We start from the raw sequence: 12953 nt of genomic DNA on the forward strand, positions 1-12953 counted from the left end.
TGCTAAAAGTTATAGTGCTGCCTGTTCAGGTAATGTACAGGTGCTGAAGGACCAGTTTATTTGCAGAAATCCCAAATATTCAACTACCAGTCTGTAAGCAGGGCTTGTATTTATTTACTTGTGAATGAGTTACTCATTAAAATTCTAAGTCAAACCTATCAGTGTATCACAGTTATAGCAGCTGGATCACAACAGCAGCACTGAGCACAGATGGTGAAAGGGGAAATGTCTCAGGAAAGCAGAAAGTGAAGTAATCAGTGGTGATAGCCAGGATCTAAATAACTGATAAATGCTGATAAGCCAAGAACTTCTTAGTTCAAAACAGAGTAATCATAGTAGTCAGAAAAAAATTAAAGAGGCAAGCTTGAAGTAAGCCTAAGAAGAGAGAAAACTTGGGGACAGACAACAAAATAAACTTTCCAACTCATGAACGACTGTTGCAAAAACAAAGGAAAATCTATCAACAAAAAGCAACTATATCAAGAAATACTGAAGAAACATTTTGGATTTTTTTCTTCTTGTGTGTTTTTTGTTTTATTTTTTTTTTTTAATATCAGAGCTAACAAAGAACTGAAATGAGTGTCCTGCAGAATCTCCAGTCAGAACCTTATAAGACAGAGTTACATAAAACATCTGTCAGACATGATGCTTGGAGAAATGGATTCCATCTTGGAACAAGGAACAAATTGAAAGATTTCTTTATGGCACTATTCAGTTTTACAGTTTGCTGAGTCAGAAATCACAGGAGGTTTTATCTTAGAGAAAACCAAAGCCTTCAGGCAATTCCTAACTGGCTGCAGAGAGCTGCTGTTCATATGGGACACACTGACGCCAAGGCAGGGCTCAGGACAGCCTTGGGCTGTGCCTGCCACTGATGGTGGGGACAGCTTTCCTGCCCTAGGACACCAAACCTTCCATCTGCTGCCCTTTAAGCCTTTCAAATAGGAAAGTCTGACTTCGTGGCTCCAAGTGTGCCAATAACCCACAGGCCAGGTGGCTGGGAGAAGAGCAAAGCAGATATTTTTCTAGAGCTTTTTCTATTATTAGTAGACCTGGAGCTGTGCAATTTTTTCTAAACCCAGATAACACACACATAGTGCAACTCTCAAAACAAAAAGATGCAAACATGATATTTGAGCTCCAAGAGACAAGAAGGGCATGAAGAGTTTCCCAAGACACGTTTTCCTCTCTTATAAAATTTGACTTGTCTGCATCAAGCTAGCATGCTGCAAGATATAAATCAGGATCCAGTCAGAGCTCCATCTCACCTCTGATGCTGCTTTTATTTTTTCTTCAGCTTCTGCCAGTTTCTCCTTTAGGGCTGCAATCTCTTTCTCCATGGGCATCACAACCGAGCGCAGCTTCTCGGCATCTTCTTGAGCCTGAAGTTCAGACAATAAATTGTAATGCATCATCAGAATTTTCACAACAGTTCCCATTACTGGAGACAGTCGGAGAAAATCTCTACATCAACAAAAAAAGCTGACTAAACTTCCACTTTCAGTGCTCATCTTACTGCTATTTATTTAGTTCAGCAGCCATCTCTGTGACAATGGGATGATATTACTCCATTCATAGAAGGCAACTAAATTTTAAATCTATGTATGGGTTAAACCACAAGTATCTGTTTTAAAAGAGAATGTTAGCAAATCTATCCCTCTTGATGCCTGGGAGAAAATGTATGGATCAAGCATTTAAAACAATGTGCACTTTTCCTTTATTGAAGGCCTTAACGTCCCACAACCTGCTGCCACGTAGCACATAAGAAAAAACCCAAAAGAAGTGCATGATGAGATTCTGATCATGCAGTTACTTACTCAAAAAGTTAAAAGCAAATGGAGCTGCACAGTAATGCCTAGTGTAGCTCAGTTTCTTTTAGAAGATCATTTTTCAATTTTACATTACTATTGATGCAGCATCAGGTTTTGGTGTTACTGTACTGAATATGTCAAACTATATATAGACAATTTATCCCATGATTTCTTTCAAAAAGCAGCTCTGAGAAGATCAAAGAGCAGCAGAATTAGAGGATTATTTCAAGGAAAGGGGGGAAAAAAGGGAAAACCAGGCAAAAATAGCAAGAATTAAGATGAGAAATAGCATTCAGGGTTCAAAACCAGAACTGCACATTAACGTGTGGCCCTGACATCCCCATTTCTTAAATGCTCTGCCTTTCCTTCAGGGATGCACTGCAGACTTTCCAAGTGAAAGGAGCAGCTCCCACAGCCTCTCCAGGAGCCAGCAAAACACTCAAATACTTGCTGCAGTGAAACTCTCCAAGGCACAGAGAATTCCAGCATTCTAATTTGGGCTGGCTTTGTGCAAGAGGCTCAGAAAATTCAGTTGTTCTCTGTCTTCTACTGGAAGAACCCAGCAGGGGACAGAGGGCAGGGAACTGTGTCCCAAAGCTGGAGTTTCCAAAGATGGCACCTTTCATAACCTCATCAGCAAAGACAGACAGTAAATGATAATAGTAAGTGATAACACTCATGTCTGGTTTTGAAACTAGACCAGAATGCAGGTTTTAGAGGTTACTCATTTGACTTTCAATTTCTGGTGAGCTTATTGACAACTGTACTCTGAGCAAAACTTTCAGGAAGAAAAATAGAAAATATTTTTAATCACTGAAGTTTTCTAACTTAAAATTAATAGACAAAATAAAATATTGTTGCAATACCTGTCAATTATATAAGCACTGCAATATTTAAGCTTTACAGAAAATTGTGAAGACAACGCTAAATTAAATGTCTTTACATTTAATTTATTTCTGCTACATTTGTCACTGCTGAAGTACCAATAAAAGCTGTGAGGAAAGCAAGGGATGTCACTTGGCAGTGAATTCTATACCAGGGACATGTGACTGTCATACACACCCAGACTCTGGCACTTGCAGCCAGCAACTCAACAGTCACATTTTTCAAACAAATGGGAGCAGGAGTTCCACTTCAGGCATTGCTGTATATTTCATTTATCATATCAATTCTATTCATTTCATAGAATGAATTGAACATTCTTTTCTAATTATTCAGGATAACTGCAGCAATATTTCACTGCCAGCCTGGTTTCACATGGCTCACCACAGAATACAGAGCAACAGATGTGCCTGTGTAGGAATCAAGCAGTTCAGAGAAACAGTCAGAAAGTTCTCTGAAAGCAAAACCAGGCTGTGAACAACTGGAAAGACAAAACTGTATCACATTTCACATACAGAAAAATTACTCCAGCTTTTACAGCATGGTAAACAGAGCTGAAGTTTGACACTGTGGTTGCAACATATTGTAAGGATCCCTATTAAAGGTCAGTGTGATCTTGAGCTAAACACTCCAACAGCCTCACTCTGCTATCAAAAGCAGTGCTGGGCCCTGTGTCTGCTCTGGACATAAAGCAGAATTACTGAGACTCAAAAATCGAGGTTAAAGCTCCACTCAACCTTTTAATAAAATGAGAATATCTGTTGTGTTGAAAAATGCCACTTAAAGATACTGTCACATGTGGCAAGAGGTGCCACAGCACCATATTTCCTGTGCTAAGAGGTGTTATTCAGACTCTTCCAGAGGTGTGATCCTTAAAACGTTTATTTCCTTTTAACTTTTTATTAAACTTAACTTGGCTGTCAACTGCCACAGTCTTACACACTTACACACGATCAGCTCATCTTTACTCATTCCTTAACCAAAACCAAGCACCAAACCACTTCTGCCCCAGCCAAACCTGCTTCCCCCAGCACAGGGCTGCAGGACACACTGAGGGACCTGCAGACCACAGCAGGAAAATGACTCCATGGAGAGATAATGCTAAAAATGAGTGCAAGTCATTTTCAGAGGAACAAACATCTGACTGGAGAAATCCCAGGTAACATCACACCTGAGCTTGTTCCTTAAAAATGAGACAAGTGGAAAACACACAGATACAATTTGAAGATTTTTCTTTAAAGCAGGACTAAACCATTTAAAACTCCTCTAAATTTATCCCACTGTTCTTCACCATTACCAACAAAAATAGCTTACTGTATATCATATTTTATGGCCAACTCTGTCACAGAAATCTGATTACTCTTCCTTTCCAATTTCCCCTCTCCTGACTAATAAGCACAATTCCTAAGAGGAGCTTTGTACTTTGCTGCTCTCTCTGTACACAAAATACCTGCTCTGCAGACTTCTGCTACTCAGAGTTTGACACAACTGTGCTAAGAAGAATATTTATATTCATCACAGCTCCAAGAGCAAAACAGATCCTTTCCTGAACAGAAAATGAGGTCTGACTTTAAAAAAAAAAAACAACAACAAAAACCCCAAGTCATATTTTGCCAGTGGCCAAAGTTTGGGCACAACTCATCCCCATGTCCAGAGTCAGCTCAGTCATTCTCCAGCAGGGAAGTACCAGCTGCTGTGCTAGATTGCTTTTAGCTGCTGTGAAAACAAAAAAACCCAGACCTATCTGGTACTACAACTCAACAGGAAAACAGATTTTTATCAATCACTGCCAAATTTTCTGAAAGATTAATCACTAGATGAGAATGAGAATCATTAGGTCAAGGTATCCACCTTCCTTGAGTTGGGAAGTGAGATTAAGAAGACAAAGTTGCAAGGTTTTCTTAGAAATCATTGGTTTATGATATAAAATCACAGAACAGACAAATTTTCTACAGAAATTAGCAATTTGCAACCTGAAATGTATTTACATGGAGAAGCAAAACAGCTGCTTCCAGACAAGAGCATGTGTTCCACCAGACAAGCTCTTTCTGACAAAAGAGCACATAAAGATGGAGTATAAGCATTGCTGGCTGCAAATGCCATTTTGCATGAGGAATTGATCACAAGTCTTCAAATAACACATCCCAAGTGATAAAGAAAGTTCCTCTTTTCACACTGGCTGCTGACACATGAATATTCATTATTTTGCTGCCCAAGCAAACCTTTTTATGGGCTTGGGAGTTGCTTGTTTGTTTTTAGGTAAAATTGAATGTCCTCTTCCTAATTTTGATCTAATTCTTAGTCTCCTTGAGGAAAAACCTCACAGGTTTAATAATAACAAAGAAGATTAAAACCTCATGCAAAGCAGTTTAAGCAATTATTTCAAGCTGCACTCTGAAAACCAGATTTCCCCCTCCCCCTCCTATTACATAAGGTACATGTTCCTCTGCTTTACAGGCCTAGAAAGCTTTCCAAACTCCTATTACCAGAGATTAATAAACTGATTACCTTTTCCTTTAGGGATATTTAATTCCCCTTTAAAGAACTATAGTTGAAAATGCTGTTTATTTGCTAACTGAACTTCTCTGCTAAAGCCACTGAGTTTAGGTGAGCTGTGCTGTCATGTCAGCAGCTTGCAATTTCAACTTACACAATCAGTAATTTCAGATTAAAAATATGAATCAGTTGAAAGAGATTGTTCTCTGGAAGTGCTTATTGGCAGGTAGTTGGGAGTGCAATGCCAGGGCTTTTACACAGTGAACTTTGCATCTTCTGGGTTGCTGCTACAAGACTCATCTGATGCAGTTTTGAACCTCCATTCAGCTTCAACCAAAGTCTTTTTGTCCTTAAGACTAAAACCTTTTCTTAAAAACAGTAAATGTCTTACAATTGCAGTGGGATTAGAACAGGCTTTACCCTGACTTTTACCTTTGAAATCAGGGCTCCATGAAGAGCAGTCCCACAGCAACAATGCAACCTACAACCAGCAATAGTCAGGAACCTCTTCCTAAGTCTCAGAAAAAGAATTCCATTTTGCAACACTAACACTGATTGCTTGCTACAACACGGTAAAAATAGCTAAAATGTTTCTCAGGTGGAATGTTTGTGGCACTCCATACTGCATTTCTTCTGCAGACACCAGGCAGGAACAGGGACAGGCAGTGATGTGGCAGATTACCAGGTGTTAACCTACTTTATTGAATTTCAGTCACTACTTTAAATTTGTGTTAGAACACCTTGAAGACTAAGGTAAGCCTGCTGAGATGAGAAATTCATGAAAATGCAAGTTATTATAATAAGATACACAAAGATTTTTATAAGGCACTGATCTATTATGACAGGTTCAATTTCCTTCCTGTCTGAAACACATTAAATTTTCAACCTCAACAAAAAATAAAAAGAAAATTCAAACTCAAGACAAGGCACTTCAATCTACTTCATCTATGAACTTTTCTTAGTGTCAGATCTTTGAATAACTACAACAATATCTGTCCATACTCTAGAGCAATTATTTTTCATCACCTAGAGCCTGTTGTTTTGTGACAGCAAGGTTCTGTACTTCATAGGGAGGCAGCAGAACTGTGATGCACAAACATGGCTTACTTTAGAGAAAGAGGAAAGACAGCTTAGATATTCTGAGATTTTAATGGGCACTTTAAGTTTTTAAGAGCTGGAAAAAGAAGCAAAAGTAAAGAAGAGTAAAGAAAACTTTATAAAACTGCAGCCAACCCAGAAAAATCTAAAGGTGGTTTTACTTGAGCTCATTTGACATCATGACAAGTGCCTTGACAAGGCTGCCTGTTTTTACAAGCTGAAGGCTAAACTTTACCATCTTCTCAGGTGCAATTCTCTCACTGAATACACATAATTAGGAACAAAGCTTTTAAGGCTTTAAATGGATTAGGTCATGATGACTTCCATGAACAAAGGCTGGCAGCACCAGGCTGTGTGAACTGCTGAGGAATTACAGCAGCCATAGCAATGAACCCATGCCTGACCCCAGGGGCCTATCCTCAAACAGAAACTGAGGAGCTCCTTTCCAATGTACCTTTTTCATTTCATTTTCCAGGTTTTCCTCCTCCTGGCCCTCTGACAGTCTCCTCCTGAGCTCTGCTATTTCCCGCTCCATGTTCTCGCGGTACTGGTTCCACTGAGCTCGCTCCTGCTCCATCCTGTGGTGATACTGCAGCTCATAGTCACGGACAGTCTCTAGAAAACAGCATTTTCAAAACTTCTTTTCAATGTAAGTTAAAGAACAGGGCTTTAGAAAGTCCATCTCCAACCACTCAATTATTTACTATAATTAATCAAAACTAGGACAAGTCTTCCTTCCCTCAGACTCCTGCCCCAAAACCCAAATACATAAGTAAAAGAACTGAAACTAAATTTTAATTAGTACTATCAACAGAGCAGAGAGAAACAACCCCAAAAACTGTGCAATTCCTAATTTCAAGGTAATGTACATGACTAATATCCTGTTTAGCAGCACACAAGTACATCATTGAAACAAATTACTAGAGCCTTTAAAAGGTACTCCAAAACGCAAAGAAATTCAAACTTCTCACATAGTTTCCATTTCCCCAGGATTCACACCACCCATCTCAGCTCAGGAGCTGCCTGTTTACACAGGGACAGCAGCTGGCACAGCTGAGCCTTCATCTAGGCTCATGTATCTGTGTAGATCATAAATAAACAGACATTTGTGTACTCAATATACATGAAGGTTTGTCTGTTCTGGGTGAAAAGCACAATGAAGTGATGGAAAAACTGCCCACAGCTGGCAGGTTTTAGGCTCAGGATAGTGTGATCCTGTCTGTGAACCTTTAAGAAAACACATTTGTGGCAATAGTCTGTTCCCAGTTAATATCCTTGTGTTCATTTCCTTTGTCTCAGAAATGTCAACAGCTGTGCAATGTGCAAATATAACAAGGAATAGATGAGAACTATTAAAATAAAACCACCCAGGACTGAGAGCAGCATGTGCAGTCAACACCGTGGGGGAAGGCCCATGTGAGTACTGGAGGGACACTTGACTGTGTGAGAGCAGAACTGTGTTCACACAGAAGGAAAAAAGAGAATCATGTTGGCAGCTTAAAGCTGTTTGCAGACTTGTCAAATTACAGGCATCATACTTATCTTTGTGGAAGGATGAAGTATCACAGTCATAGTCCCACAAAAAAGCTTTGCATATACATGAGGTTCCCATGGCCATGAATTCTAAATTCTGTCCTCAAGCTGACAATAAAAAGCCCATCAAGCTCCTTTTCACAACCCTGAGAACTACACTTCATCCAGCCCTTCTGCAGCTTTCCCAAGCCATAACAATTACCCATACTCTGAGGAAGAGCAGGCACAAATCCTTATAAAATCAGGGTGGCTGATCTCAGCACAGCTTGCCTGGTTGTTACCTTTCATGATGGCCTGGAGGGAAGCCACTTCTTCTTGCCACTGCCTCTTGACCTCATCGATGGCCTCCTGCTTGGTGGTCTCTGACACTGTGGCTATGGCCTTGATGTTCTCCATCTCAGCGTGGGCCTCCATCAGCTGCGTGCGCAGCTGGCCCAGGTCATCCTGGGCTGCCTGCAGCACTGCATTCTGCCTTTTCAGGTCCTCTGAAAGGAGCATTGCACACATTTAGCTGCATTCATGAGTTCAACCTGAAGTGTAGCCCCTGTTGCTATGGCAAAGAGCAGAAGGGAGCACTGGTATTAAAACATCTACCTGTAATGACTGAACAAATGTTGGCAGGTCTCTTCAGGGAATGCTTTTTCTTGACTTTGCTTGCCCTTGCCTTTTACTAAAGCATCTTATGGATGCAGACACAAAGCAGACACTAGATATAACTAGGATCAATATACTGTGCTTTTCTTCAGTTCTTATTATTTAACTCATTCTGGTAACAAATCTGCAAAAGGCATGAACAGACTGGAAAACAGTTTTCTTCCCATTTCTGGGACCAACTTGGTTCTCAGTTTGGATGGAACACTTCATATTTCTTGAACAGAAACGCTCTGTGACCATTTTGGAGAAAAGAAAAATACACTGCCTAATTTGCTCTTTACCAAAGACTTTGGTAGAACTGAGCTTCTACAAAGAAAAGGGATACATTCAATGGAACAGCCACTATTTCTCTAATTGTTGCAAATATAAACAGAAATTAAACTAACTTCATATTATCCTCCTGAGTTCTCAGTTAATCTGAAATAGACAGCTCTGGAAGACATATATTATATAATTAATTCCAAAAGCACTAACATAAAATATGTGTTTTACGCCCACATAGCCTGCTTCAATTGCAATCCCTTTTAGCAGAAACATCTGGCCAGCACACAACCAACACCAAGCTATATCCATGTATTTCCCTCAGGGCCAGAAAGCTGAATCAATCCTGGTGCTCTCATCCTGATAGAGAATATAGAACACAGAGCTAATCAAATACTTAAAAGGACATTAATCCTTGAGTAAAAAACCCAAGACTTTGTGGTATTAATATTCTTAGTTTTCAAATGACAGTATTAAAGATGGGTCCCAACAGCCCCAGTGAATGTTTAGGAGAGGGTCTTGGAGACAGGGAGGGGGAAAAGCTTTGGGGGGGGGTAAAAAAAAGAAAAGTAATTGCTTGTATATTCTCCTCTGGTGTCCTTTCACTTCAGTAGCTGTGAAAGTTGGGCTGTTTCCTCTTCCCCTATCACAATTTATTTTGTATTTTTGACTGTACCAAAATGGGAGAATTATTGCTGATCTCATAAGTAGTGTCTTGTATCTTAAACTTCCTTTCATCCAGCCTTAGAAACACAAGTAAATAGGGTTGAGGTATGATCCAATCTTCATTATGCCTGTTGTATTTCTGCTCTCATAAGCTTATACAGCAGCTGCAGTCCTAATGCATTATGTTTTGGCTCTGCTTTCATATGTTAAAGACAGGAAAATCATCAGAATTAGAGAAATCAATCTGGCTCTCAGAACAGCTATCTCTACTCTCTGATCCTTCATCAGATATTTGAGCTCATATGATTTAAATTTTCCTATAAATTGTGTTATTGAACTAGATGCCCTTGGCTGGTATTAAAACTTTTATAAGGTTTGCCTGCTTACAGCCTACCTCAGATGGAAATTTAAGACTAATAAATGCTACATAAAAAAAAGGCCACAGAATAGAAACAGCACAGCATCCAGGCTATGTCTTCCCATTTAGCAAATCAGCTCCTGCTCAGAGAGCACACCCTGAATTCAGGAAATCAGTATTAAAACTCACTAGTGGTATTTCTGCATGGACATCAAGTTGCTTTTGCTCCTTTCCATGAGGCAAATCTTTAAATTTAATTCCAAAGTTCATTCTAGAATGCTCAATAGTCACCTATTGAATCTCTTACATTCTTATTATAACTCTCTAAAAGACTATGCTTCATACAGGGATTATTTGAAGATGAAGTTCAATAAATTCTAGAATAATTCAGAGAACTAAGAACTTACCTTCCTTAGCCAGGTATAACTCCTTAAATTTTGCTCTCTTTTGATTAAATTCTTGCTCAAGTTGCTGCTTTGTGCGCAGAAATTCTGCATTGACCTTTTCCAATTCTGCTACCCGTTGTAGAAGAGCATCTAAAAATAAAGCAGAAGATAAGGTACGTCACTAACAGTTACCCAGACATCCCATTCTGCAAGGCTGAGGTTTGGGCTTTACTCTTTTTAAAATATCTTTATTCATTAGCTCTGCCCCATGATAATGAGGAAAATTAAGTCCTGTAAGGAACAAAGGAAGGTAGGTTTTCTTTAAACTGTAACACCAAATTCTAATTAAACATCTCTAGGGAAGTAGAGGGAATGTGGCAGGGAGTTCTGCAGAAAACAAATCTTCCAAAGAAAGCCACAATTTGATATATACAATGAAGGAAGAAATAGAAATAATTCTGGTGATGGCTTTTTTCCCCTGGGAAGTGTGTGAGGGCTGAGCAATAAAGCACCAAGTGCTCAGGCTGAGGTCCAAGAAATCAAAGTGACAGCAGCTCAGCTAACAGCTATGAGAGGGCACAGCACAGAAGAAAACCCTGCGAGCTAAAAATCAAGTGCTATCATCAATCCAGTTCTGCATGTTAACCAAAAGATGAACCAAATTACATCTGGAGAAGTTTGCCACAGGATGACCATAACATACAGAGAATTAATTGATTTTAAGATCAAACTCTCCTCATTTCCAGCTGGTAAAAATCCCCAAGAGGGCACATACATCACTCTGTTTTCCATAATTTACCACATCAGCCCTTCATCAGGTGGTACAACGAAAGAAGGAAGAGTAGGAAGTCTACAAAGATGGTTATAACATGTTTATTATTGAAAAAAAAAACCCCATATGATACTATTTTATGATGCTATAAAGACCCCCTACAACCACCAACCTATGTACATGTGCAATATCAACTCCTTTGCACCTCAAGTTCTGCTCTAGGCGGCAGTTTCAACTTGCACACCTCAGCATTCAAATATGAAATAGAAAGAAAAGACTGATGAATCAGAACAAAACACATCTCCCTGCTGCAATGCACTGGGGAAAAAAATGTTCTTCTCTATGAGTCTCTGTGTGTTCTGCAAAAGCATTTTGTGGGCATGTTCCAACTCTGCTGTGCAAAGTGAATCACTTCAGTTACAGCCTCTATATAGCACAGACTAGACACACAAAATATTGATCCATCAGAGGTGTTTGTGTACCCCATCCAACACTTCCCACCACATTCAAGTAGTGAAAACACTCCAAAGGCTACACAACTTCAGCATCAAATATTTATACTTACAAACAGCTGGAGTCAGCTCTACAGCTTGCAGTGGTAAAACACTGGCTGGGCAATGCCACTGAGATGGGGTCAATTATTTTTGGTACCAGATGACGTAGAGTAAGAGCAGACACAAACAAAAGGAGCTTCTAAGAGCACAGGTATGTTTTACTGATTGCTGGTTATAAGAGCTTATGGTGTTACAAAATACAGCACCTAATCTCTTCAGCTCTGTACTGAATAGAAGAGAAATGCAGATGTAGAACTGAAAAAAATTTAATGTAGCTTTAAAAAAAAATCCTAATTTTGGGGTTTTTTATCACTTTAAATACAAACACATAGGTTTTTTTGACCAGCAGAGAGGAGGGTTAGTTCCTTATGTGATAGATCCTTATGTGGATAGTTCAAAGCCAACTGCACAGGAGTGTTCTCCAGAAAATGAAAGGAATCTGCAGCAAAGACACTGAGAGCAAAGCTTTAAGTGAGTTCAGAGAGTGTCTGGATCAAAACCAGGGATGAAACAGCACACATAGAACCAGGTCTGGGTAGGAAAAATGCTTCCCAAGGTTAAAGGGTTGCCTTTGATCTCTTGCTGAAGTCTTGCAAAGGGAAAGGGTTTGCTTGTGTTTCCACTCCCCACAGTCCTGTGCAGGGCCTGCAGCCACTGGGGCACCTCCAGCTCCACACCCCACCAAGAGCTGGGCTGGCCCCAAGGAGCTGGGCTTGAGCTCAGCTTCAGCTCCTCAAGGGAAACTCCTGCAGGCACTAGAGCCTCAGGGAGCTGTGTGCCAGGGCCAGCAGGCAGCTCTGCATCCACAGGTACCACCCTGCAGCCTCACACACACATCCCAACTGAACAAGGAAGAATTTGGACATCATTCACCATGCACAAACTCTTTTGAAGATCACACAAATAAACAGTTTCATTCTACAGTTAGTAATCCTGAAAGTTAAATCAACTGTAGACTCAACTCTCCTGCCCTCAAAGATGACTCGAGCATTCCTTGTTTACTTAATTCCCTTTCCATCTTCCTTCAGCAGAGAGACAGCAGCAGCTGTGCTGCTGCTCCCATCAGAAAGTGCAAAGCAACCAAGCTGTACTTCTGAAGGTGTGAGTTGCTTCTGCTGAAGTTGGAAGGGCAAGAGGACACCCCAAGAGCAGAATGTTCAAGTGCTTTCAGCTGGGGAACACATTCATCCTTTTGAAAGCTTCCTGCCCAAACAGAAAGAGGGAGGGCAGAGTCACCAAGAAGGAAATGAAATTTAAATATTTACATTTTTTACAATATTCCCCCCTCTCTGCAGCCTGGCAGTTATGTCGAAAAAGTAATAAATAAATAACTAAATACTCAACCCCCTCCACAAGTGAGCTTTGGCAGCTGTCAGGGCCAGCTGCAGGCATTCAAAATAACAAGCAGTTTAAGATCTCAACTGCAGGTCATCCATCACGGCAACTGTGCAGTAACATTGTTCTTTCGATTCTATACTAAGT

General features: G+C 40.1%; 1 protein-coding gene across 2 annotated transcripts in view; it reads right to left on the reverse strand.

Moving 5' to 3' along the window:
- RABEP1 (rabaptin, RAB GTPase binding effector protein 1) overlaps positions 1-12953 on the reverse strand; it is a 45107-nt gene that overhangs the window by 16609 nt on the left and 15545 nt on the right. For both annotated transcript variants that reach the window (XM_059486697.1, XM_059486696.1), the window contains exons 2-5: positions 10167-10295; positions 8102-8305; positions 6742-6902; positions 1269-1382 (exon numbers count right to left, since the gene is read on the reverse strand). In XM_059486697.1, the coding sequence (XP_059342680.1) occupies positions 1269-1382; positions 6742-6902; positions 8102-8305; positions 10167-10295 (608 nt within the window). The remainder of the gene's footprint in view (positions 1-1268; positions 1383-6741; positions 6903-8101; positions 8306-10166; positions 10296-12953) is intronic.

The sequence above is a fragment of the Ammospiza nelsoni genome, chromosome 21 (assembly GCF_027579445.1).
Source record: "Ammospiza nelsoni isolate bAmmNel1 chromosome 21, bAmmNel1.pri, whole genome shotgun sequence".
Taxonomy (NCBI): Eukaryota; Metazoa; Chordata; class Aves; order Passeriformes; family Passerellidae; genus Ammospiza; species Ammospiza nelsoni.